We start from the raw sequence: 25,054 nt of genomic DNA on the forward strand, positions 1-25,054 counted from the left end.
TGTCCGTCAGACTGAATGTTTTATTTCAACAGACATCCCTGGTTTAAAATTAAAAAAAGAAAAAAAAAAAAAAAAAGACGGAGGGAGGGGTTCACCATTTCATCACACCCACGAGGGAGCAAAACCCCCATCCAAGGACTCGGAGCCCCGTCTGAAGCATCACCGCTCGAGTCTTTGCTCCAAGACAGAGAGGAGCTGAGTTCTCTAACTTCTGTTAAGAAAAACCTATCAAACGTGTTCATCCTCGCGGAGGCGAGGGCTGGGTCCCCAGGGAAGGAGGCCCTGGACTTGGAGGCAGCGGGGGTCCCGGAGGTGAGGCCGTGGCGCCGGGCTGCAGGAGGTCCCGGGGGCAGTCGGGTCCGGAGCCCTAGAACCCGTACTTGGCTTGGGTCTGCCGGCGGCTCAGCTTGTTCTCGGACCAGGCGTTCTTCAGCTCCAGCTCCCGCTCCTTGGCCTGCGGCGAGAGACACGGGCGGGGGCGTCAGCCTGGGGTGACAGACTTCTCCCCTGGCCTCTGTGAGCTTCCCGCACCCGCCCCTTTCCCCCCTTGGAACACGTACGGGAAGTAGCGAATCCCCTTCCAGACTCCGTTTTCCCTGACTCAGGTCGAAGGGGAGACCCCGAGAAAGCAAAGAGCTAACGGGGTTTAAGCAGAGCAAAGACTCAAGGATCCCTGGCCCCGGGCGCCCGGCTGGCTCAGTCGGCGGACAGTGCAACTCGACCTCGGGGTCCTAAGTGTGAGCTCCACGTGCGGTGTGGACATGACTTAAAAAATCTTTACACGGGCCCCTGGGTGGCTCAGTTGCTTAAGCGTCCGACTCTTGATTTAGGCTCAGGTCATGATCTCACGCTTCACGAGTTAGAGCCCCTCGTCAGGCTCGTCAGGCTCCGGGCTGACAGTGTGGAGCCTACCTGGGATTCTCCCTTTCCCTGCCTCTCTCCCTCCCTCTCTCGCCGCCCCTCCCCTGCTCGTGCATGCTCTCTGTCTCTCAAATAAATAAACATTCAAAAAGTAATAATAAATACATAAAATCTTTACAAAAACAGAACAGAAGCATCCTGGTCCTACACCTGCTGGAATTAAAACCGAATCTCTCTCTCCAGTGGAAACCGGACAGAGGTGAGCTGGAATTTGCATCTGAAAGGAGGACATTAGATGCCTTGGATGCCCGACCAGCCAAGCAGGAGAGGACAGCGTCCAAGATGTGGACAGGGCCACACGGGACACCAACAAGCAACAGCTGTGTCTCGAGATGGAGTGTCGCTGCTGTGCTGCACACAGTGGATGTGGAACCCTAGAAATTCACACCCCTTTCAAGCACAAACTGAAGCTGTGAAATACAGACTGGAAGGCACCAGAATTGTGACTTTCCTCTGCTGACCTCAACGCCACACTTGGGGACCCTACGGGCACCACCTGAGAAGGGGGGCTCGCCAACCCCACCCCGCCAGAGTTAGCTGATATCCGCCCACCTCCCCTTGGTTAAGGGGCGGAGGTGAAGAGTTAGGGTTTAGGGACACCTGGGTGCCTCAGCAGGTGAGCACTGGACTCTTGATCTTGGCTCGGGTCACGATCTCACCCTTCATGAGTTCAAGCCCCGCCCCTTCGACTCTGCGCTGACACTGCAGAACCTGCTTGGGATTCTGTCTGCCCCTCCCCCACTCGCACTCTCTCTCAAAATAAACATTTAAAAAAAAAAGGGTTTGGGCTTAAAAGAAAACCCTACCCTCGAATCCTTTCCCTACAAATAACAAGTCAGGATAAGGACACAGGGGAGTCCCTGAAAAGGAAGGCGAACCATTGACAAGAACAGCAAAAGCAGATTTCCCCCTGAAATCACCAGGCAGCAATGTGTCCCCAGGGAAAGGGCCAGAACAGCACGTTCCCATCTGGGTCTCAGACAGCGTTTGGCGCAGGAGGTCTCCAAAAGATGTCTGCTTAATGATTAAATAAGTGAGAGTTGCTGGGTCCTATCAGGTAAGTGACATTCTAATTCCAGAAGACATGTTTGGATTAGCTGCGATTTTTAATTATTTGTGTTGTTTCCTGCCACAGAAGTGGAGACTACAAAACCAACATCCTTATCAGGTGGATGTTCTGTTGAAAGCTGGCGAACCCATTTTTTTCTTTAGATTCTTAAATCCCTAGATAGATAAACTCGCCATTTATTTCTGATAAACTTGCCATGTAATAGAACCGTAGGAGAAACCACTTTGCTGCCCTCCGCGTGCATGTTTGGGTATCTGAATCTCCACCTAGTTTACTCACAAGCCCCTGGCACTTGAGGCTGAAGGGAAGTGGGAAGTGACAGGCGCCAGGCGGGGTGGGGTGGTAGGTGATTCTGAAGGACACATCCCCCCCTAGTGGCCACATAGAGAACGGACCCTGGGAAGCTGGTGCCTGGCACCTGGGCTTCCAGCCCACGGGGCGGTGAAGGGGCCTCAGGCCCGCAGTCAAGGGGTCTCAGCCGGCTGTCCCTGGGGTCTCCGGGGACCCTCTCACCTGATGGATCAGGTACGTGATCTGGTGCTTCCGCCGCTGCTGGCCCGTTGGCTGCTCCCCTTTCTTCTGCAAGGGAAGAAAACACACTCGTTAAGCCACAGGAAGAAAAAGAGAAGTATCACACGTGCCCAGATGGTGCAAGGCTGGGGCTTAGAAACCAAGTACTTGGCCTAAAACCTGGGGGAGAAAAGTCAGCTTGGGGCTGTTTTATGTCTGTACGCTCACAAAACGATTTTTATTAAAACCATTATGCCAAAAACCCAGGCTAAGAAGCTCTGCCTGAAATAGCCTGCTAATATCTCTGCTGGACTGGAGATCCTTTGAGGTCAGGATTGTGTCTTCTGTTTCTTTGGTAACCCTACCCCACCCCACCCCACCCCCAGCAACAAGCACGGGGCTCTGCCCACAGTGGGCACTTGAAGCTGGCTGTATTACGTGCAGTGACTCTACAACAGCTTCTGTTCCAGGGCCTGGGTGACCTCCCTCCCTCTCGTCATCCTGCCCGTCTCCGCCTCAGCCCTCCCTGTCTCTGTCCCTTTCTCCCCGGCAGGCCAGCCACCCAGCCTGCTCCTACCTACAGCTTCCCCAGCTCTCCCATCCCCAGCCTCTAGCTGAAAGCCCGTCCCCGCCCCCACTCCCCGGCGTGTGCCTCCCCAGAGACCCTGGAATCAGAATTTTCACCACCACCCACCTCTCCCCAGTCTTCCAGCCTCCACCCGTAACTACACCCAAGCCCTAACCAAGCTCTGAAGCAAAGGCTTTACTGTCAAAGTCTATACTGGTCTGGGCTTTTTCATCCTACGGTTTTCCTGCCCCACCAGTGCTGCCTCAGACCAGAAGCATCAGGTCCCACCCAGCCCCCAACACTCCTCTCTGGAGGGTCCTTGGCAACCCCCATCACTCATCAACTTTCTCCCGGCTGTGCCGTAAAGCCCTCGAGGACACGAACCGTAGGTTCCTCTTCTTTTGAAACAGTCGAGCTGTAACACCATGAGGCGGTGAAGAAAGTAAGGGCCCAAGCAGCAGCAAACCCCCAATTCCTGGCTGCTGTGGGACACCGTTTAACGTCACCATCAAAGCCGACAAGCACGACGCACTCGCCGGCCACGGTGGACGCCACCCACGGCGGCTGTCACACGGAACAGTGATGTTTCCGACCCGGTTAGGAGAGCACGCTCCCCCCGGTGGTTTTTCCGGGAAACACGGACGGCTCTGTGCTGATCTAACCACAGCCCTCTGCTCTGTCCTGTACGGCCGCCAGCATTCGGTGAAAACAAACGGCCAGGGCTCAGATGGCCATCTGTGGCCACGGAACAGAGCGGAGAGAGTGGGAGGGAGAAGGGGAGAAGATGCCCGACCTCGGCCTTGCTGGTGCTGGGCTTGAATCCAGGGCTTCCCCACATTCCGCCCCCCGTGGCAGGCTCATAAATGTCCATGTTTGCTGTGCTCAGCTACTAGGTGGAGAGGGGTCCCTCACGCTGACTGAAGAAAACTAGCAGAGGAAGGCAGGCGTGTGGTGTGGGAAGCATGGGGAATAAACACCCGAAAAGCCCCCAGCTGGCGACAATAAGTAACAGCAAAAAAGGAGAGGGGAGGGGGTGCAGACTCAGAACCGGAGCCCCCAGGATTCTGCTGTTCCATCCACACCTCAAAGATGTGCTGAGCCAGGCCCCAGCCTGGCAGGGTGGAGGCGGGAAGTGACAGAGGGAGAGGGCAGGGCAGCTGCGGGTTCTGTCCTGCCGCCGGGGAGACAGCCACAACGCATCAAAGCTCTTCCCGAGTCGCCCAGTCTCAGTGACAAGACTCCACCCCCCAGACAGAAAGCAAAGTGCCGCAAAGTTCTGGAAAGTTCTGGAAGGCGGAGGCTGCATCCGTGAGGCTCGGCGCCGGCTCCAGTCCCACGGGTGGCAGGCATCTGTGAAAGGTGCTGGGGGGTAACCATCGGGTGTGGGGTCGGGACAGGAGCAGGCCCAGATTCTGCTCTGGGCACCCCCCACCCCCAAGTTAGCCATGCAACAGACCCTTCCCACTTACTTTGCTGAATGACTTCATGGTTTTCTCTTCTGTCAACGACTTGGTCATCCACTGCTGAGCCCCACTGAGCTGGTCGTCACCTTTGATCTCCACAAAGTTGACTTCCTCCCTCCCTCGGTTCCTCTTGCCCTGTAGCCGCTTAAACTGGAAAAGGAGACAGAGAGCAGCAGTGGCGGATCTGGGTGAGAGATCGGGGACTCACCAGAAACCCGGAATTTATGGAATCATCTTACGACCATCCCCCCGCCCCCCGCGCTACCCACGGCGGCTGTCACACGGTGCAGTGATGCTCCCCGACCCACTTAGGAGAACACAATTAAGTGTCCTTAACTCCCCCCTGTGCGATACCCCCTTTCACCCCCCACCTATCATACTCGTCCGATGCCCAATGAAAGGCTGCCGCCCAGACGTTCCCCTGCCCTCAGGGAAAGGGAGGCCAAGGCGGTACCCCCAAACGTGAGCGAGTACGGGGGCGGGGGATCACTGCTGGGAACATGTGCTCAAACTATGCGTAAGTTCAATGTACCGAAAAGGACCGCATACAATTTTCAGATTAAGAATTCAGAGTAGGGGCGCCTGGGTGGCTCGGTCGGTCAAACGTCCGACTTCAGCTCAGGTCACGATCTCACAAGTTCGTGGGTTTGAGCCCCACGCCGGGCTCCGTGCTGACGGCTCGGAGCCTAGAGCCTGCTTTGGATTCTGTGTCTCCCTCTCCCTCTGTCCCTCCCCTGCTTGCACTCACCTTTCTCTCTCTCTCTCTCTCTCTCTCGCTCTCAAAAATAAATAATCATTAAAAAAAAAAAGAATTCAGGGTAAAAAAAAAAAATCTAGGATTCTTCCTCTAAAAATTGGTTTTTACACGTGCGTTCCTTCTTACACGTTGGTTTGGCATCACAAAATCAGCAGACTCCACACCAGAGCGGACCTCAGAGGCGGAGCTGGGAGAGAGGGAGCCTGGCAAGGTTTCTAGGAGGCTGCCGCTCTCTCTTGCCCTCCTCACCAAAAGGGCAGGTCACACCAACGTCGCCCGGACTCGTGTGGGAGAGGGGGCTCTAATTGAAACACTCATAGGGGCGCCTGGGTGGCTCAGTCGGTTGGGTGTCCGACTTCGGCTCAGGTCACCATCTCACAGTCCGTGAGTTCGAGCCCTGTGTCAGGCTCTGTGCTGACTGCTCAGAGCCTGGAGCCTGTTTCAGATTCTGTGTCTCCCTCTCTCTCTGCCCCTCCCCCATTCATGCTCTGTCTCTCTCTGTCCCCAAAAAAATAAAAAAAAATAAAAAAAAAAAAGAAACACTCAGAGACCTGAGTGCAGGCCAGGCCCAGCTCTCAGCGTCACTGGTGAGGTCTCCTCCGAGGGACTCTACCTGCAGGAAAGAACTCTCGCCCCTGGCTGAGCTCTCTGCTGCCTCCCAGGCTGAGGACAAAAAGGGCCCAACTATGGACCGTGTCAAGGATACACCTGCAGGGGACACAGTGACAGCAGGAAGAAGCATGCGGAGGGATGGACACCTCTCTGTGAAGAGGCGAGAGGGGGTTATTTTTCCTAAGAGCCTGAATGCAAAAAAAGCACACCCCCACTTCCCCGGCCCCCTCCTGACAGGCTGAGACCTCCCTACGGAGAGAACAAGGTTTCCCGTCCGGAACACAGCCTGACGGGACCCGGGGTTTTCTCTCTCCTTGTGCTGAGGTGAGGGAGCCCAGCGGCAGGGGATCCAGGCGTGTGAACACAGGAGTCATTTACTGTGGCTGCTGTCCTCTCCCCAAATCCATCGTCCCCTTCACCTTTAACGTGAAGGAGCCCAACATTCTGGCATATCACCGCCCAACTGGATAAAAGACTATCCCACCCCTGGGCTCCCCCCGAAGCCACACGTGGTCACGTGACCAGACTCTAGTCAACGAGACAGAAATGGAAGCGCTGGTAGGAACTCTGGGGAGATTTGGGGGAGGTCTCCCCAAAGGAGAAGAAGATACTCTTCCTCGGTCTCTCCACCTGCCGCAGAACAGCGGCCGCAATGCAGGCGAGAGAGCGGCAGCCTCGGCCGCCACCACCGACCAGAGGCACAAAGGCCACAACGTAGGGACAGCAGAGGAATCATCACAAGGCGCCCAGGTCCCCAACAACTATGCAGGGCTGCCTCCGGCCTTCTTTGAAGAAGAAAAAAGTTAACTCCTCTGATGTAAGCCACTGCACTTTGAAGTTTCTGCCACAGCGAATCCTAACTGAATATAGTTAAAAAAGAAACAAAAACAAACAAAAAAACCCCACACCCAGTGCAGAGCCCAATGCAGGGCCTGAACTCTCGACCCTGAGATCAAGACCTGAGCAAAATTCCACCACAGGGGTGCCTGGGTGGCTCAGTCAGTTGGGCGTCCGGCTTTGGTTCACGTCATGATCTCGCGGTCTGTTGAGTTCGAGCCCGCGTCAGGCTCTGTGCGGACACCTCGGAGCCTGGAACCTGCTACGGATTCTGTGTCTCCCTCTCTCTCTGCCCCTCCCCCGCTCACACTCTGTCTCTTCCTGTCTCTCAAAAATTAATAAACGTTAAAGACCTGAGCTGAGACCAAGAGTCAGATGATCAAACAACTGAGCTATCCAGGCCCCCCTCCCCAAAAGGTTTCTTTACTTTTGGATTTGAAACCTGGCGTCCATGGGTCAAAGATGGTCACCCGTACTTTATTAACTTACTGCTTCGTCATCGATGAAGGAGGCGTCTGGGGCAATTTCCTGGGGGGGGACCAGGGCCGGGTCCTGTGCAGGATAGTAGCCACCACTGTAATAATCCTGCAGTCAAGAGAGGGAAAAAACACACCAACTGAGGGGCACAGCAGACAGGGGACAAGGTCTGGAGCAGAGCAAACCCTCACCAAGTGGCAGCGGAGGCACCCACACCACCGGCCCCTCAAGCGGCCCAGGTAGAGGCGTGCGTCCCGAGGACCCATCCGTAACTCAGAAGACGTGCGTGCATCCCGAGGACCCATCCGTAACTCAGAAGACCCTCTGCAGCTTCTCCGATCGGCACCGTGCAGGTGGCTATAGCTCAGGGAAGGGGGACAAGAAACAGGCATTCTCTCCTGCTTCGGTTTATACCCCTCTCCCTCGGCTGCTCCCCAGGGTGAATCCCAACCCTGACGCCACAGTCCCCTCAGCGCCACACCTCCTACCCGCGAGATGGGAGACACGCTCGGCCGTGAGCAGGGGAGAGGTGTGAGGGCACACCGTTCCCACTCCTTGTCTTAATTTTGGGCCTGTGGACCCAAGGACGCTGCCTGCAACGGGGAGGGAGGGTGCAGATCTCTGATATGAAATAAATCGCCACACACCTGAAACTAACATAACATCCATCGCGTCAACTATAGTTATTTTCTTCTTTTCTTTTTTTTTTCAGGGAGTGCGGGAGAGGCAAAGGGAGAGGGAGAGGTCGTAAGCAGGCTGCACACGCAGCACAGAGCCCAACGAAGGGCTCCATCTCACATCCGTGAGATGATGCCCTGAGCAGATATCAAGAGACACTCAACTGGCCTCTGAGCCACCCAGGTGCCCCTCAACTATACTTCAATAAATACCTAACAAAATAAATGGCTTTCGGACAGGTACGGAATTTACAAAGCCGGGAACGAGCCAAGGTGTGTGTTCCCGGGCACTTGGCTCAGGAGTCTGATGACCGCCCTGGAGCTGAGCTGTCGGAGGCTGCTGCGGTCCCGGAGGAAGAGGGGTGCAGGCAGGACGAGCCCCCAGGAGGCCAGCCAGGTGGCCCTCGGGCTGAGAAGCGGCTTCCTCCCGGCCCACGCTTTCTCCCAATTCTTCCACTTTTGCCCAAAACTCCAAAAAATGCCCCTTTAAGAACATTCATTTTATAGTGAACTAAATGGAAAGTAAGGTTTAACACTGACCGAATAAAACACGTAAGAATCCAGAGTGATCAGAGCACGATTTTCTATGAAAGCATTCACAGTAAGATTCGTGGAATTGCAGGGTCCCGAGTGCATGTTACATGTTTTCATGTGCACGGACTCCCTCGGTGCAGTTTATAAATGAATACAGAACGTCTGGTTGTTGTTCCTTTAAATGGCTTTGGTTGTTGTTGTGTTTTGTTTTGTTTGGCTAAACAGGTCAGAACACCGGCGAGTCCCTGAGCCCCTGGAGCCCTCTCCACCCAGGACTGTGATGCCGGGAAAGTCTTTCCTAAACCCACTCACCTGGCCTCCCATGTCCTCTGACGCCACTCGCAACAGAGCTAAGCAGCTCTTCCAAATGGCACTGGGATAAAAAGTTATCCCAACTCTTTCCTGGGCATTTGCTCTGGCCCGGGCACCATGCCACGCTGACGGGCTTGTCCCAGCATCGCTACGAGGCCACTGCTGTTACCCCCCCCCCCCCGCCCCGTACAGCTGAGGAATCTGCCCAGACTCACACGGCTTGGGATTCCAAGCCCAACCCCCCCTCAGACCCCACTGTCTGTCACAGCACAAATTACGGTCCCCTGGCTCCCTGGGACAGGGGCCCCCGTCCTCTCACCTTCCCGTGCCTCCTGCCTTCCCCCCTCTTCCCTTCTGTGTTCAACTCTCCAGATCCCCTTCGCCCTCAGCCCCTCCTCCCTTCCTTCCTGCTCTCAGTGCACCCCTCCAGTTCACTCAGCCTCACCATCCACACCAGGGGGTCTTGGATCTCCCGCCTTCTCCCTACACCTCTCGCCAGCTCCTACGGGGCTGGTTTCCAGAACAAACGTTATCGGTTACGTACTTCTCCCTGTCAGACTTCAAGACGGGCCCTTTTTCGGAACAAAGGTGGTATGCTTTGAGGCCGGAGATATACAGGAAAATCAAGGCGCCGGAAGACATTAATTCAGCCAAAGCGAAACCACCGAGGCCGTAGGACCGGCTCAGAGCTCTCCGTGACCTCCACGCTCCAACGCGCCCTGGCCCGCCCTCCGGACCACCTACCCACCTGATAATAAGCACCAGCGGCATTGGCATCGCCATATGTGGAAAACTGGTTGTAGCCGTAGTCATCCCCAGGCTTAGGCATCCAAGGGGCCCCACTTGAGCCCGCTGCCATCTTGAATTCGAGGGGGGCATTGGCTGCGTCGTCCTGGAAGGCCGGCTCCGGTTCCGTGCCTGGAGGCAGCTCTTCAGGGACGGCAGGGAGGGGGTAAGGGTATGGCTCAACTCCAGGCGGCTCAGCCTTGTCAGGGAGGGAGAAAAAGTTCTCGGGGGCTACTTCCTCATCACTGTCGTCCTCCTCCTGCGTGATCTGCTTCGTCACCTGTAGGGCAGCACTCTTGGCGGCAGCCTTGATGGCAGAGGGTGACGGAGTGGTGGTTGTGGTGCCCACGACAGAGGCGAGGGAAGAGGGCTTGGTCTTAGAAGCCTGTCTGGAGGGCTTAGCGTCAGAGGAGCCATCCGCGGGCTTCCGGGAGGAGGCGTGGGGCAGGGGCAGCCTGCCAGTCTCTTTCACAGGCAGGTTTTTAGGCTGGGGAAGCAAGGCAGACAGGCCAGCGCCCTCGCCGGATCCCTGGTGAGCACAGGTTCGGGGAAGGAGGGAAAAAACGTGCCAAGTGAGATCTGGTGATACGCGTTATCAACACCAAGAACAAGAAGCACAGATAGGCGCTCCGGCCTAAAATCTCATCGGCCCCTGCTTCCTTCTCAACTCTGCCCGCTGCCTCGCTGGGGGATCCCATCTGCCTCCTACCTCAAGCCCCCCTGCTGGCTGCTTCTCCTAGGGAAGACATCACCCCTGTTCTCCTCGGCTCCACACCAACCCAGCTCCGCTGCCCTGTGACCCAGGGCCTTCCCTGAGTCTGTGGCTTTTGGTGACTACGATGCTTTTAATCCCACATCATCCCTTCTTCCCAGAAAGCCCAGGGCTCTCTCCAGCTGATCGCTCTACCTCTCTCTCCAGGGCTTGAAGGTTCTTCTTAACATAGGAACTCCCTGCTTCCCTGGGATTGCTACTCAAAGTCAAGAACAGGGCTCTGTCCAAAAGACCTTCACTCCTGTTGTCCAAAGTCCTCTCCTCTGCCCAAGGAAAGCCCTATACATGTGGCACATTCAGCTTATGCCAGAGTCGAGAATTTAACTTCTCAATCTGTAAGCTAAATGAGTCAGCCCATCCCGAGTTCCTACTGCACGGAAAAATCTCTCCGATTCTGCTTTCTGTATGCCACGGGGCTAGCCTGGCCTAATTGGAGGGCCGAGGGAGGTGTCAGTCTAAAAAAGGAGAACGGAACAAGGCCACCATGCCCCTATCCTGGAGGACCAGTATACTTCAGCCCCTCGGCCAAGCAACACCCAGAGCAAGTGAAGAAAGGCTGGTGAGTCAGGCAGGCAGAACAGTTCATCTGGCCAGTTGGCTCCTCCCCCTGCTGTGTGTCCACAGCTCTGGAACATTCCAGCCAGGCGGACCGCAGAGACTCAAACACGTAGGGAGCGGGCCCAGGTGCCATGTGGTTCACATGCTCAGGCTACCTTGAAGCATCTGACTTCTCAGATGGAATCTGGGGTCACAGCCACACCCCTGTGCAGCACTGGGTCCCCACTCCGCCCGACAGCTGAGCCAGTGTCCCCCCAGCCCCTCCGCCAGCTGGGAGGCTGCTCTGTGCTCCGGAGGCCCTCTGAGCCAGTGCCCCCATGACTCAGGCTGCCCTCACCCACCCCCTCCAGGAAGCCACCCTGGGTAACGGAGAACCGGCCTCCAGCAGCCTCAGCCGCCAGTTTTGGCCGCGACTCCTCTTCCGTCACCCCCCACACACAGGGCCAGGACGTCACTCTCCCCTCCACATGACTGCGCCCGGAGAGCTCCCAGCAGTGGAGGCGACATCTTAGCAGAGTCAGGGGAAGGGGCAGCTCTGGCGTCACACGCCTGAGTCACGACATGGTCTGACAAAGGCAGGACCGCTTTTGCTTTTGTTTTCCCTGAGACATACGATCCACAAGATCAGAGAGCACGTAAGTCCCTGAGCGCGGAGTGGAGCGGGAAGAAACTCCCAGGGGCCGGAATAAAGGCACCGGGACGGGGGAAAACAGGGCAAACGGCCGAGAGATCGGCTCCCGGCATCGTCTGGCTGAGGACTTGGGGTCTCAGGTCTGGAGCAGGAGCCAAGCGCAGCAGGGAAGGGCTGGGACTGGACGGTCAGACCCGGAGTCTGACCCCCGCCCTGCCCCGCCCACCGCTGCCCGCGGGCAGGCTCCTCACCCGTGGTTCCCACCAGCAGAATTCGGGGGTGATGATAACCCCACGACTGCGGCGCTACCTTGAGAATGAAATCAACTAAAGGCTGGTACAGCACTGACAGCTGTGCCTGGCACAGCTGAAGTACTTACTTTCCAGGTTAAAGATGAGGCAGGAGGATAACCACACAACGCACACGTTCCTGACGTCATTCTGCCCGCTCCGTTCACCCTTCCTAAACAATCCCTTCGGTGGAAATGCATCGCACCCACTGGTCTCCGCCTCCCTGCCGCTGGCTGCCCCCAGCAGGGGTGACCCCACCGGGCCAGCACCGAGCAACGGCGAGGGGAGGGCACACGGCACGAGGGCCGGCGGCTCCGAGAGCAACCAAGCCACACGGAGGGAGCCGGTCCTCAGATGCTTGCATCTGCCCTACTTGTGATGTGGAAACACTTCCCGGGCGTCGTGACTCTCTTTCGGGAGGCAGTACGGGAAGAGAAATGGCTTCTGCCGGCTCACAAAGCTTACCTGAAGGACAGTTTTCTTCTTGGAGGGCTCATCTTCCTCGGAATCTGACTAAGAAAAAAAGAAACGGAATAAGGCCTTCCTGCGTGAGGGCGGTGGAGGAAACACCCGCATCCAGCGAGGTCCGGACAAGGGCGGCCCACGGGTCTGTGCGGTGGCAGGGGAAGCGCCCGAGAGCTCCCTCCCTGCTCTCGAACCGCCTCAGGGCGAAGGGGTGTGTGGTGACTTCCCCAGGGCGCTGGTTCTGCCCCGGGTCCTGCGGCCCAGGCTCCTTGGCATCGATTTCTATTCCTTTAAAGTAAAAGCATTTCCTCCCGTTTAGACCTGGTGGAAAGAAAAGGCTACACCCATTTTTCTCCTAATAAATCTGTCTGCTGGAAGACGGATGGATGTGGCCCACCATCTCCCCCAGTCTCAGCTGCCCCTCTGAAACCGCTCACGCAGACAACATAACCACACGGCCGGGCAACTCCGGCGGGAGTTAAGTGGGGTGTTAACTACTCTCTGTGCAGCATTAAAGGTCAAAGCCATTGGAGAAATCCATTCCCTCTGTAAGTATGATCTACCGTCTGCCAGACAGAGTTGCTCGCGTCCAGGAAGAAGGTGAGCAAATGGGGACGGTGAGCGCTGGGGGCAAGACAGGAGGCCATTTGTGTCACCCTCTGACTCACCGGGGCTGTCCCTAACACAAGCTCTCACACTGGAAGCTCCCTGACCTTGGAGCTCAGTACCAGATCCTGAACATTGCCAAGGATCAAAAAGGTGCAAGCCTATGATTTTTCAAAGTTATTCCCCTAGGGGGCGCCTGCGGGCTCAGGCGATGGAGAGACCGACCTCGGCTCAGGTCGTGATCTGGCGGTTCAGGAGGTGAAGCGCCCAGGGGGGCTCTGGGCTGACAGCTGGGAGCCCGGAGCCTGCTTCGGATTCTGTGTCTCCCTCTCTCTCTGCCCCTCCCCACTCGCACTCTGTCTCTCTCTTTCTCTCCAAAGTAAATAAAAACATTAAGGGGCGCCTGGGTGGCGCAGTCGGTTAAGCGTCCGACTTCAGCCAGGTCACGATCTCGCAGTCCGGGAGTTCGAGCCCCACGTCAGGCTCTGGGCTGATGGCTTGGAGCCTGGAGCCAGTTTCCGATTCTGTGTCTCCCTCTCTCTCTGCCCCTCCCCCGTTCATGCTCTGTCTCTCTCTGTCCCAAAAATAAATAAATGTTGAAAAAAAAATTTAAAAAATAAAAAAAAATAAAAACATTAAGAATAATTACAAATAAATACATAGGGAAGCAAGTAAGTAAGTAAGTAAATCCCGGGACGCCTGGGTGGCTCAGTCAGTTGAGTGTCTGACTCTTGATTTAGGGTCAGGTCACGATCCCAGGGTCATGGGATGCGCGACGAGTGTGGAGCCTCCTTGAGATTCTCTCCCCACCCCCCCCCACTTGCACACTCTCTCCGTCTCTGTAAAATAAAAAATAATAATGCTAAAGCATTTTTTAAAATTAAGAATAAATAACAAGTGGATTCTCAAGCCAAGAACCTTAAAAGCTTCCATGTGTTCCCAGGGCCTGCTTTGGGCGTCTGTGCATAAAGGGGATCAGGCAGGTCTCAGACGCGTCCGTGTGCAAGATGCTGCAAGAACTCAAACGCTCTGCTGGAATCTCTCGGCCGACCCTCACGGCCCACAAGTCCCTCCCCCGGCTCATCGGCTACAAGGACCTCACAGCGACTGAGAATCTACTCTATGCAATCCACAGTGCATGTATCGACGGATGTCCCGACGGCCGCCCCAGGCTGGGTGACGATGCTCCTCCGCTCTGCCCACGGGCACGGGGCAGGGCCTGGAGCAGGTAGAGTCCTGTCCCCTGTTCCCCAGACCAGTCCCCCGGTGTGCCTCAAAGATTTTGTGTGTGTGCTGTGCCACGGAAGAAGTCCCCGTCCTCAAGGAACTCACAATCCAGTAAGAGTGACAAGCGGCACGTAACAAGGCAGGACAACACAAAGGGCGTCAAGTGTGGTTCAAACACCCCCTCCACGAATCTGCTGGTCCCACGTTTGCCTCTCCCCCACGTGGGGCCTCACCTTACCGCCCAGTCCCGGCACCTGTATCAGTATGTTACAAAACCCGTAAGGGGAGTCTGTCTGGGGGGCAGGGGGACAGGGGAAGAGGTGGCAGAGGGCAGGACGGTCATCTGTTTCGAGGGGGAGGGAAGGCAGCCCCGGAGAGGTCAAGTACCAGCTGGATCACGGCGGAACCAAGGGCCGGAACCATTCAGCTCGCGCGTCTCCGCAGAGACACCGTGCCGAGTTGTCCCCTGCTGGCCCGGGCCCCAGATCCGCCCTGACCAGGCCCCTCAAGACCCCACTCGACGCAGACGGGCGCACACGGCACCAAATCAGAACTACAAGTGTGAGTCTCGGCTGTGCCATTTATTTGCGGCCCCCAAGCCTGTGGAAAATAGCACGCGCACACATCACAACGATGCGCTAAAGACCGCACGAGCGTCTAGCCATGGAAACGTACATAAATGAAAGTTCTTGGCAGAGTTCGAGGACTCTCATTCTCTCTGGCCTGCCAAGACATCAAACTCAACCAAAAAAAAAAAAAAAAGCAAATAAACAAAACATTAAGCCCCAAACACCTAAACATCTTGACCCGTTCTCTCTGTTCCAAACTCCCATTGCCTCAGAGACCCCTGACCATCCCCTGGCCTCGTAACCACAGAGACACGTCCCCTCCCCGGCAGGGCGCGTGTGGAACCACCTCACTACCGGGCACAGACGGTTTTCGTGACGTCTGGAGGCCCAATTAAACTTTAACATCTTAGGCAATTAGGTTCAAGTGCAACAATGTGCAAATAAACAGGTTTTGTCCAAGTCTCAGATGATTACGTTTATAAAACTGTACAAACATATTTTTTTTAATTTTTATTTTAACGTTTATTTTTGAGACAGAGAGAGACAGAGCATGAACGGGGGAGGGTCAGAGAGAGGGAGACACAGAATCTGAAACAGGCTCCAGGCTCTGAGCTGTCAGCACAGAGCCCAATGCGGGGCTCGAACTCACGGACTGCGAGATCATGACCTGAGCCGAAGTCGGCCACCTAACCGACTGAGCCACCCAGGCGCCCCAATTATTATTTTTTTTAAACATTTAGTTTTGAAAAAGAAAGACAGAAAGACAGTGTGAATGGGAGAGGGCCAGAGAGGGAGACCCAGAATCCCAAGCACGCTTTGTGCTGACGCGGGGCTCAAACTCAAAAACCGTGAGATCATCACCTGAGCCGAGGTCAAGAGTCGGATATGCTTAACCGACTGAGCCACCCAGGCGGCCCCATAACATTTGCCACTTTAACCGCTGTGTGCACTCGGTAGCATTAAGTGCGTTCAGTGTTGTACAACCATCACCACTATTTCTGGAACTTTCCATCATCCCAAACAGAGAGTCTGTACCTGGTAAACAATACCTCCCCTTGCCTGCTCGCTGCACTCCAGCCCCAGGGACCCTCCACTCTCCTGTCCCCTGGGCTCTGCACACTGTGGGCATTTCGTGTGGCTGGGATCACACGGCACGTCCCCCGCTGTGGCTGGCTTGTTCCTCTTAGCGTAACGCCTTCCAAGGCCATCCACGCTGCACGCGTGTCAGAGTTTCCTTCCTTTTTAAGGCTCAATGACACGTGTGGCATGGACATGTCATGCTGCTGTCCACTTGTGGACACCTGGGCTGCGGGCGCCTTCCGGCCGTGGAGAAGAGCGTTGCCGCGGACATGGGCGTGCGTGTGGGAGGCCTGCTCTCGGCTCTTTTCACCGAGGAATGAAACTGCCGGATCACAGGGGCACCGGGCCGGCTCAGTCGGGGGAGCCATGCGACTCGATCTCGGGGTCATGAGTTCAAGTCCCATGTTGGGTGTAGAGCTTACTTAAGAAAAAACTTAAAAAATAAAATTAAAAAAAAAAAAAGAGGGGCACCTGGGTGGCTCAGTCGGTTGAGCGGCCGACTTCGGCTCAGGTCATGATCTCGCGGTCCGTGAGTTCGAGCCCCGCGTCGGGCTCTGTGCTGACAGCTCAGAGCCTGGAGCCTGTTTCAGATTCTGTGTCTCCCTCTCTCTGACCCTCCCCGTCTCGTGCTCCGTCTCTCTTAATAATAAATAAATGTTTAAAAAAAAAGAAAGAAACTGCTAGACTGCGGAGTAATTCCAAGTGACTTTCTGAGGAACTGCCACACTTTTCCACAGGAGTAGATCAAACGAAGGCCATAGAGTCAGCTCCTAGAGAGCAGCAATCAGCCAGTGGTGACCTGGGCAGGGCTGTGCCATCAGACCCAGAGAGGGCGACGTTCCAGGCGCCACGGAGCCTCGGGCTGGGCCAGCGCAGGCCCTCCTGGGTCTCAGAGGCGCAAACTGCTTGCGCCTCTGAAGGAGAAAGGAATGGACGTCTTGGCCTCACAAGAGCCTGAGCCTCCACGGCCACCACTGTCCTCTCCGCTCCAGCTGCCAAGAGTGACAAGACGCACGCACGGAGACTGCAGAGCAAACGGAAACAGACATTTTCCATTAAGCCGGCCCAGTGGGATCTGCTCATCTATCAGAGCGGTTCTCTTATCTTCCCAGGCTCGGGCTCTGGCACACGCCCGCTCCAAAAGGCCATCTCGAGCTGCCAGGGCCAGGAGCCAGGGAGGAAAGAAGGGCCCAGGCCCCGACCCCCCCAGGCTCCAAACCCGAATCACCACCACACTCCTCGCGGCTTTATCCCAATTAGCCTGACTCATCAGCCGGTTTCCGTCTTTGGTCTCCTGATCTTCTGCGGACAGATGCCCTCCAGTTAGAGCAATGTTCCCTTTCGCCTGCCTCTCCCCTACAGCACCCTCACCGCACTGCCTCTCCCCTGCCGCATCCTCACCATGCTGCCTCTCCCCTGCCGTACCCTCACCGTGCTGCCTCTCCCCTGCAGCACCCTCACCGCGTTGCCTCCCCGCTACAGCACCCTCACCACACTGCCTCTCCCCTGGCGCATCCTCACCATGCTGCCTCTCCCCTGCCGTACCCTCACGGCACTGCCTCTCCCCTACAGTACCTTCACCGTGCTGCCTCTCCCCTGCCACATCCTCACTGCACTGCCTCCCTCTGCCACACCCTCACCACACTGCCTCCCCCCTACAGCACCCTCACCGCGTTGCCTCTCCCCTGCCACATCCTCACCGCGCTGCCTCTCCCCTACAGCACCCTCACTGCGTTGCCTCTCCCCTGCCACATCCTCACCGCGCTGCCTCTCCCCTGCCACATCCTCACTGTGCAGTCTCTCCCCTGCCATACCCTCACCGCGCTGCCTCTCCCCTACAGCAAGCACCCTCATCGTGTTGCCTCTCCCCTACAGCACCCTCACTGCTCTGCCTCTCCCCTACAGCACCCTCACCATGTTGCCTCTCCCCTGCCACATCCTCACTGCACTGCCTCCCTCTGCCACACCTTCACCGCACTGCCTCTCCCCTACAGCACCCTCACTGCGTTGCCTCTCCACTGCCACATCCTCACCGCGCTGCCTCTCCCCTGCCGTACCCTCACCGTGCTGCCTCCCCCCTACAGCACCCTCACCGCGTTGCCTCTCCCCTGCCACATCCTCACCGCGCTGCCTCCCCGCTACAGCACCCTCACCACACTGCCTCTCCCCTGGCGCATCCTCACCATGCTGCCTCTCCCCTGCCGTACCCTCACCGTGCTGCCTCCCCCCTACAGCACCCTCACCGCGTTGCCTCTCCCCTGCCACATCCTCACCGCGTTGCCTCCCCGCTACAGCACCCTCACCACACTGCCTCTCCCCTGGCGCATCCTCACCATGCTGCCTCTCCCCTGCCGTACCCTCACGGCACTGCCTCTCCCCTACAGTACCTTCACCGTGCTGCCTCTCCCCTGCCACATCCTCACTGCACTGCCTCCCTCTGCCACACCCTCACCACACTGCCTCCCCCCTACAGCACCCTCACCGCGTTGCCTCTCCCCTGCCACATCCTCACCGCGCTGCCTCTCCCCTACAGCACCCTCACTGCGTTGCCTCTCCCCTGCCACATCCTCACCGCGCTGCCTCTCCCCTGCCACATCCTCACTGTGCAGTCTCTCCCCTGCCATACCCTCACCGCGCTGCCTCTCCCCTACAGCAAGCACCCTCATCGTGTTGCCTCTCCCCTACAGCACCCTCACTGCTCTGCCTCTCCCCTACAGCACCCTCACCATGTTGCCTCTCCCCTGCCACATCCTCACTGCACTGCCTCCCTCTGCCACACCTTCACCGCACTGCCTCTCCCCTACAGCACCCTCACCGCGTTGCCTCTCCACTGCCACATCCTCACCGCGCTGCCTCTCCCCTGCCGTACCCTCACCGTGCTGCCTCCCCCCTACAGCACCCTCACCGCGTTGCCTCTCCCCTGCCACATCCTCACCGCGCTGCCTCTCCCCTGCCGTACCCTCACCGTGCTGCCTCCCCCCTACAGCACCCTCACCGTGTTGCCTCTCCCCACCGCACCCTCACCTGCTGCCTGTACAGCTGTGCTTGTCCATGGCTCTTCTCTCTCCCCAACGGGCACTGCTTCAGAACAAAACACCCCTGGACTCAACCCTGCCACTCCCAAACTGTGACTTGAGACAGATCACCTCTGTTCTCTAAACTCCTGTTTCCTCACCTGTAGACCAGGGCTGCAACCGCCCAGGCAGTGTCAGCCACTCAGCGGGCGTCCCAGAAGGGTCTGTGCCCCTTCCCGCTCCACCCCTACCGAGGGCTGAAACTCAGCTAAACCTGCTGCCGTCAACTCTTTACTTGGTTAACGGAAATGACCAAAATTAGTGAAATCTGCCTCTCACACCCTCCAATTTTCCACTATCTGGGTATACGATCTGGAAGTATAAGTAATCCTAACCCAGATAAGCCTCAAATTTGCTTGCTCTAAAATGCATGTTATAGGACACAAAACTTTTTATTTTTTTTTAATTTTTTAAATGTTTATTTATTTTTGAGAGTGAGAGAGAAAGAGACAGAGTGCAAGCAGGGGAGGGGCAGAGAGAGGGAGACACGGAATCCCAAGCAGGCTCCGGGCTCCGAGCTGTCAGCACTGAGCCCGTTGTGGGGCTCGCACTCCTGAACCTTGAGACCACGACCCAAGACGAAGTCAGACGCGCAGACTGAGCCACCCAGGTGCCCCAAGGACAGAAAACTCTTACAGCAGACTCACTTTGCTAATTTTGACATTTTGTATCCTAATTTTAGAAGCCTGAGTCCACGAAATCAACAATCGTCCAGCCCAATGCGTGGGGGGGTGGGGTTAGCCCGGGTGGAGTAAGGAGGGAAGAAGGGAGAAGGAAATGACCATCTGTTCTGTGGGTCCTTCCCAGTCCCTCATGTAAACCGAAGGCTGACTGAATGTGACCTCGCGTCGCACCTGGACAGACTTGGGCGCTGCCCCGCCCCGACTGCAGCTGACTGATGAGCCGACCCACATCAGACCGACCGTATTCTCTCCTGGAACACCAGGACCGGGACTAAGAACGCGGCTCCATCTGGACTGATCACTAAAGAGAAATAAAACACGAGAAGGGGTGGGGGTGGGGCGGCCATCTTTCATCGGCAGCAAAGGTCAAGCAGCAGAGGAAACTGATCTGCAGCCAAAGAAGCTTGAATCAAACACGCAAAGATCTCCAACTTCTGACTCCAGGCCCTTTCCCCCGGCACCTCGGGACATTCATTATTCAACCTGGCTTGAGGTGGTTTCTGATCCTTGCAACCAACTAAATCCAGCTAATCCCCAATCTGCTCTGTATTCCCTAAATAAATGGCACCACTACCCTCCGGCTGCCTGAGCTAAAAGGCAGGGGTCAACCTTGAATCCTGGCCCTCACCTAGGCCGTCCCATCGACCGCCCAGACGGCCCAGACGCTCTACCTCCTCCACAGCCCTGCCGCCTGCAGCTCTCCCCAGGCCCGCGCCCGGGTGCCCAGGCCATCACCCCCTGCCACGCCGTGCCTGCCGGTCTTGCTCCCCCAGGTCTTAGGCGCTGTGCAACCAGAGAATTCTTGCTCGGCCCGTTAAGGGCGCCTCGCTACCCCAGGGTCACTTACGAAGGCCTTTCCGTGGTGCCCAGAGGCCACATCCCCTGGCCTCAGCACCCCCACGTCCCCGCATCCAGCTCCGGAGCTTAACTCACTCCAGGTGCCCCGGAAGCATGGTCTCTCTCGCCACTAAGCTCCCTGCCGCATCCTGCCCCTCCGCCTGACGTGCGCCTCCCCGCGGCACCCGCTTTCTCCGGCTCCCTCTACTCACGCATCTCATCTCTGCGCAGACATGTCCTCCCTCTGGCAGCCTCCCCAGCCTCTAGACCGGATTAGCACCCACTAGGTACGTTCCCACGGCACCAGCTCTACCGTGGCTCTTCTCCGACTTGACCTGAAATCTATCTCCTTGTCCGCCTCCTCCAGAAGCTCCTTGTGGGCAGAGCCTATCACGTTCACTGTACTCCGAGCTGCTGGCACAGAGAAGCAGGCTAGGATCGAACGAACGAACGATCGAACGGACCAACGAACGAACGAGAGTTCAGAGTTCATTGCTGCTACTTCAACTCCAAACCCTAAAGGGAAGTCACTTAAGAAAATGTTTATCTATTTCTCCAAACGTGCCCTGTGAGCCTACTAAGTGCAAGACACACAGCTTAGAACCGGAGGAGCACGACCCTAAAGCCAGCAGCCGCCCTCAGCTGACCAGCCTGTGCTCTTGGGGACCTTTCCGCAGGAACCATGCGCTCAGAGACCGCCAGCACCAGCTCAAGCTGAAGGAAGGTAGGAAACTGAAGGGGGAGGAAGCTTTGGCTTTATCTGAATGATCCGAGTCTCGAGTCTTGTTCACCTTGGAGAATTCGGGAACTTTGGGAACTTCGAGAATCACACTGACAAAGGAGGGACGGGGCGGGGAGTCCTCAGGGGTTTCCCCCACCTCAGCCAGACCGAATGGAAGACTCTACAACCTTTAGCGGCAACTTGTTCTGATGCTGCCTCCCCGGACCTGCAAATGAACTCTCCGCCGTCACAGTGGAGGGAGGCAGGCTGCCTCAAAGTGCCTCCTCCCCCCAGACCTCAGAGGTAAACTAGGCGGAGAACACGGCGAAGCAGACGAGAGAGAGTGCGGAAGAAACGAACCCGTTCTCTTCAGTCTTGTTCAGGGACTTCCCTGCGCTCGAGGCAAAACCAAGACCAAAGTTTCACTGGAGACAGAAGGCTGTTTGGGATCCTGGACTTGGAAACAACAGACTCGGGACAAAGAAAGGGTGAAGTAACGTGAAAGAAAGTTTGGAACGAGACGTGAGGGAGATCCTGGAGCCTCCTTTTCGTGAACAGTCCACATTCATTCACGTGTATTCACTCAGGGAACATCCAGGCAGCAGTCCGCACACCCCGAGCACTGTTTCGACCGCGAGGGATATGGCACGAATCAACAGGGCCTGCCTTTGGGGGGGGCTTGTACGGCTGCCGGAGAAAAAGGAAGGGAAAGGGTGAGGGACAAGAGGCTGCAGTTCATGCAGGTGGGCCAGAAAGCCCTCCTGAGAAGCCAGCTTCCAAAGGAGCCGATGGGAGAACAAAAGGCCATCTGGGGTTAGAAGGCGAGGGGCCAGCAAGTGCAAGGAACGGGGGACGGCCCCCAGCCAGAGCTGGAAGCCTGCAGGGCAGGAAGAGCAAAAATAAGCTTCTCCCAGAGGGCTACCAAAGGTGAGCGCGAGACTGACCGGTTCGCTTTTCAGGAGCCAGAGAGGAAAGACCTCGGCATAACCCTAAGCCCCTGCCCGCCCGCAGGCTCCATGTCCCCTTTATTCCCAAAGCACTCGCTCCAGAACAGGCCTTCTACTTTCTGTTCCAACTTGGCGGCTTCTTCTAGAAATAGAACCCAAGCATCCTATCTCCCCTAGGCTTAGCGGTACCTAAACGGGGAAACTGAGGCACCGGCCTGCAAGTGACAGACCCAGCTCTTCACCTCCACTCTGTCCTTTTCCAGGTAAGATCTTACCTGCCGGACACCTGTTACCTCCCAGAGCTCTGCAGCAGTTGAAAGGGGAAGAAGGGGAAGGACAAACCCTCCCCTTCTTCCCTAACTCCCCTCAAGAGCAGAACTCGGGACGCCTATTCTTTTCGTCCAGACCCTAATGGTTTTAGGTGCAGGGGGGAAAAGTTGGTCCCGAATGTGCAGGCAAGGGCTCAGCTCAGGATTCCTGCCTCCTGTCACTTCTTCAGGTGGCAGGTCGTAAGCCGTTCTCCGGATAAGACAAGTACCACACGGCCTGGGCTGAAGACGCAACAGGGGAGCAGAAGCAGGCGCGCGGGGGCCCGGGACCGCCAGTGCCGGGGGACGGGACGTGGCCCTTCCGCAGGCGGGTCCGGCCCCGCGAAACCCGCGTGGACAAACAGGGAAGTTGACAAACTCAGCTCAGTGAATCGCAGCGTGGCAGGAACGCAGCGGTCCGCGGCCAACGGAGGCACGCACAGGAGGCAGCCCCGGAACCTCCCAGGTCCCTGGTCCGGCGGGGCCCAAAGCCGAGCCGAGGGGCAGTGCGGGGGCGCCCTCCCCGGATACTCACATCCCCCTTACGCAGCTCCGGCGCCGCGATCTTCACGGGCTCTGTCCGCTTCTTTGGCTTGGGAAGGCCCAGGGGGGGCCCGGCACCGCCCACGGAGGGCGGCAGGCCGAGGCCGGGGCCCCGGGGCGAGGGCAGCCCCAATCCCAGCCCCTCCCCAACTCCCGCCGCCTCGGCCGGGCTCACGCCTGGGGGTGGGGGGAAGCCCCCCAGGCCGAAGGGCAAGGGCGGAGGCGGCTGGAGCCGGGGGTCTCCGGCGGGAGGGGGCAGCAGCAGCGGCGGGGGGAAAGCTGGGGCCAGCATCTGGGGGGGCGGAGGCAGCAGGGCCGGGCCCTTGGGTGCGGGGAGAGAGGCGAACAGGCCCCCTAAAGCGGGCCCAGATGGAGGGGCCGCCGCCTCCTCCTCCTCCGGCTCCGGCTCAGCCTCATCCGGCTCACTCTCATCGCTGCTGGCGTAAGCAACCAGCGACATGGCGCCTCCCGCCTTTGGGGCGCCCTTGCCGGCAGACGAGGCCTACTTGAGACCGGGGATGTCCGGGGGCCTAGTGGGCCCCGCCACTGGGCGGGGCGGGGCACCGAAAAGCCCGCCTTCTCCGTACTCTGGGGCTAGGCCCGGCAGGAGCCCATGGCCACGGTAGATTTCCACCGAGCAAGGCTTCCCTCTTCACTTAAGCTCCCAGTCCCGGGCAACTACACACAGCTAATGGCCGCCGAGTCACTCCGCCTCCTCCTCGCCTCACCAATATAGAAACTACAACTCCCAGAGGACACTTTGGCCACAACTCCATTCTCCGCCACTGGAAGCCCAGCGCGGGGCACGGCGGGAGTTCGAGTCCGAGGAAGGATTAAGGGTCGCGCAAAGAGCCAAGAGGGAAACCCGCCTCTGACGCGAGGACTCCTGGGATGAGTAGTTTCTTCGGTCCTCTGACAATTCCTCAGGGGACCACAAGCCCCATCGGTCACCGCGGTAGTCAGCAGACAGTGGGAGAGCGTTTCGGTACTTGAAGTTCCCTAGGGTAGACGCGTGGGCGCTAAGACTGCTGGGAGATGTAGTGCTCTTAGGAACCGCAAGCGACGTCGGGAACGAGAGGGAGTCCGCGAGAGTGGTGAATGGGGAAAAGAGCTTAAAGGAAAAGTGAACCCTAAAAGAACTGATGCAGCCCCCGTGTGGCCTGAAGCCAGGAATTGGCCTAAAACACCCCAAAAAGAGGCGGGGCCCGAGAGACCTATGCAAAATTGGGAGATGAGTGAGAAAGAAGTGAGACTTAGGGCCTAATAATAAACGTCTGAGAGCTGAAATGAACGTGCCCCGCGTGGGGAGGTGACTCCCTCGCCCTGACCAAGGTGCACGCCCAGGAGTGACCCTTCGCTGTCCAGCCTGGGGTCTCCCCGCGACAGCCGGCGGAGAGACAGATGCGCAGGGCCTGGCAGCAGCACCGCGTGCCTCCCCAGTGCCCTTGGGAGACCCGAGGCATCACCCGAGCGCATCCCCGTCCACCCGGGCCTCCCGCCTGTCCACCTGCGTGTGTCCTGGGCACCCGTCCCTCTCCGTGCCCGCCGTTTGTTGTCGTGCCTTCGTGTGTGACCTTGTCCACCCACGTGTGTGTGTCCTCCAAAGGCTCGCGCCCGCCTGCCTGCGATTCCACACCTGTCCACCCGTGACTGTTTCCGTTCTTCTTTATCTATCTTTGCCTCTTCCTGTCCGCCTGTGACTGGATGTCGTCTATTGTCATCTCTGTGTGTGTCCTTCCCATGCCGATCCACTTCTGTGGGCGCCCCCTCCCCACTCTGGGAGAGCAGAAGATTCTACTGAGCTCAGCCCCTGAAAACTGTTGAATTTTGGGGAGGAGGCCAAAAAGGAAGATGGAGAGGATGATGGGGGAGCCGGGGGTGACGGCCACAAGGAAGAGCGACAGTGACAGGCCCAAGCTTGAATCTTCCATCACTCAAGCCTGCATGACCCCTCCCTGCCAGCTTACTCCATGTCTGCAATCTCCCCCCGCCTTCAGAGCCAGACCAATATGCCACTTCCACCAACCCTCCTTTCATCTGTTTGCTCCCCACTCTGCACGCACAGAACATTCTTTCTACACGCCAGTTCTTACTGGGCCTAAGATCCCTGGGGGAGCTTCTTAAAAACACAGATCTTGGAGTGCCTGGGTGGCTCAGTCCAGTTGAGCGTCCAACTTCGGTTCAGGTCATGATCTTGAGGTTGGTGAGTTCAAGCCCCGC

At 57.5% G+C, this 25,054-nt stretch overlaps 1 protein-coding gene across 1 annotated transcript; it reads right to left on the reverse strand.

The window, feature by feature from the left end:
- Positions 1 to 23,563, reverse strand: PRCC (proline rich mitotic checkpoint control factor). The gene is made up of 7 exons (XM_043569089.1): positions 22,827 to 23,563; positions 12,240 to 12,287; positions 9,486 to 10,052; positions 7,227 to 7,322; positions 4,538 to 4,681; positions 2,504 to 2,569; positions 1 to 454 (listed from the first exon to the last, which is right to left on the reverse strand). Exons 1-7 carry the CDS (start codon positions 23,292 to 23,294, stop codon positions 368 to 370), a joined length of 1,476 nt encoding a protein of 491 aa, XP_043425024.1. The 5' UTR covers positions 23,295 to 23,563; the 3' UTR covers positions 1 to 367.
- Between the last annotated feature and the right edge of the window lie 1,491 nt (positions 23,564 to 25,054).

This window comes from Prionailurus bengalensis, chromosome E4 (genome assembly GCF_016509475.1).
Source record: "Prionailurus bengalensis isolate Pbe53 chromosome E4, Fcat_Pben_1.1_paternal_pri, whole genome shotgun sequence".
Classification (NCBI taxonomy): domain Eukaryota; kingdom Metazoa; phylum Chordata; class Mammalia; order Carnivora; family Felidae; genus Prionailurus; species Prionailurus bengalensis.

Coding starts and splice junctions, on each gene's coding strand:
- PRCC (XM_043569089.1), bottom strand. CDS start 23,294: ATGTCGCTGGTTGCTTACGCCAGCAGCGATGAGAGTGAGCCGGATGAG. Junction 12,288..22,826: donor CGGAGCTGCGTAAGGGGGAT/GTGAGTATCCGG, acceptor TTTTTTTCTTAG/TCAGATTCCGAGGAAGATGA. Junction 2,570..4,537: donor CCATGAAGTCATTCAGCAAA/GTAAGTGGGAAG, acceptor CTTCCCTTGCAG/AAGAAAGGGGAGCAGCCAAC.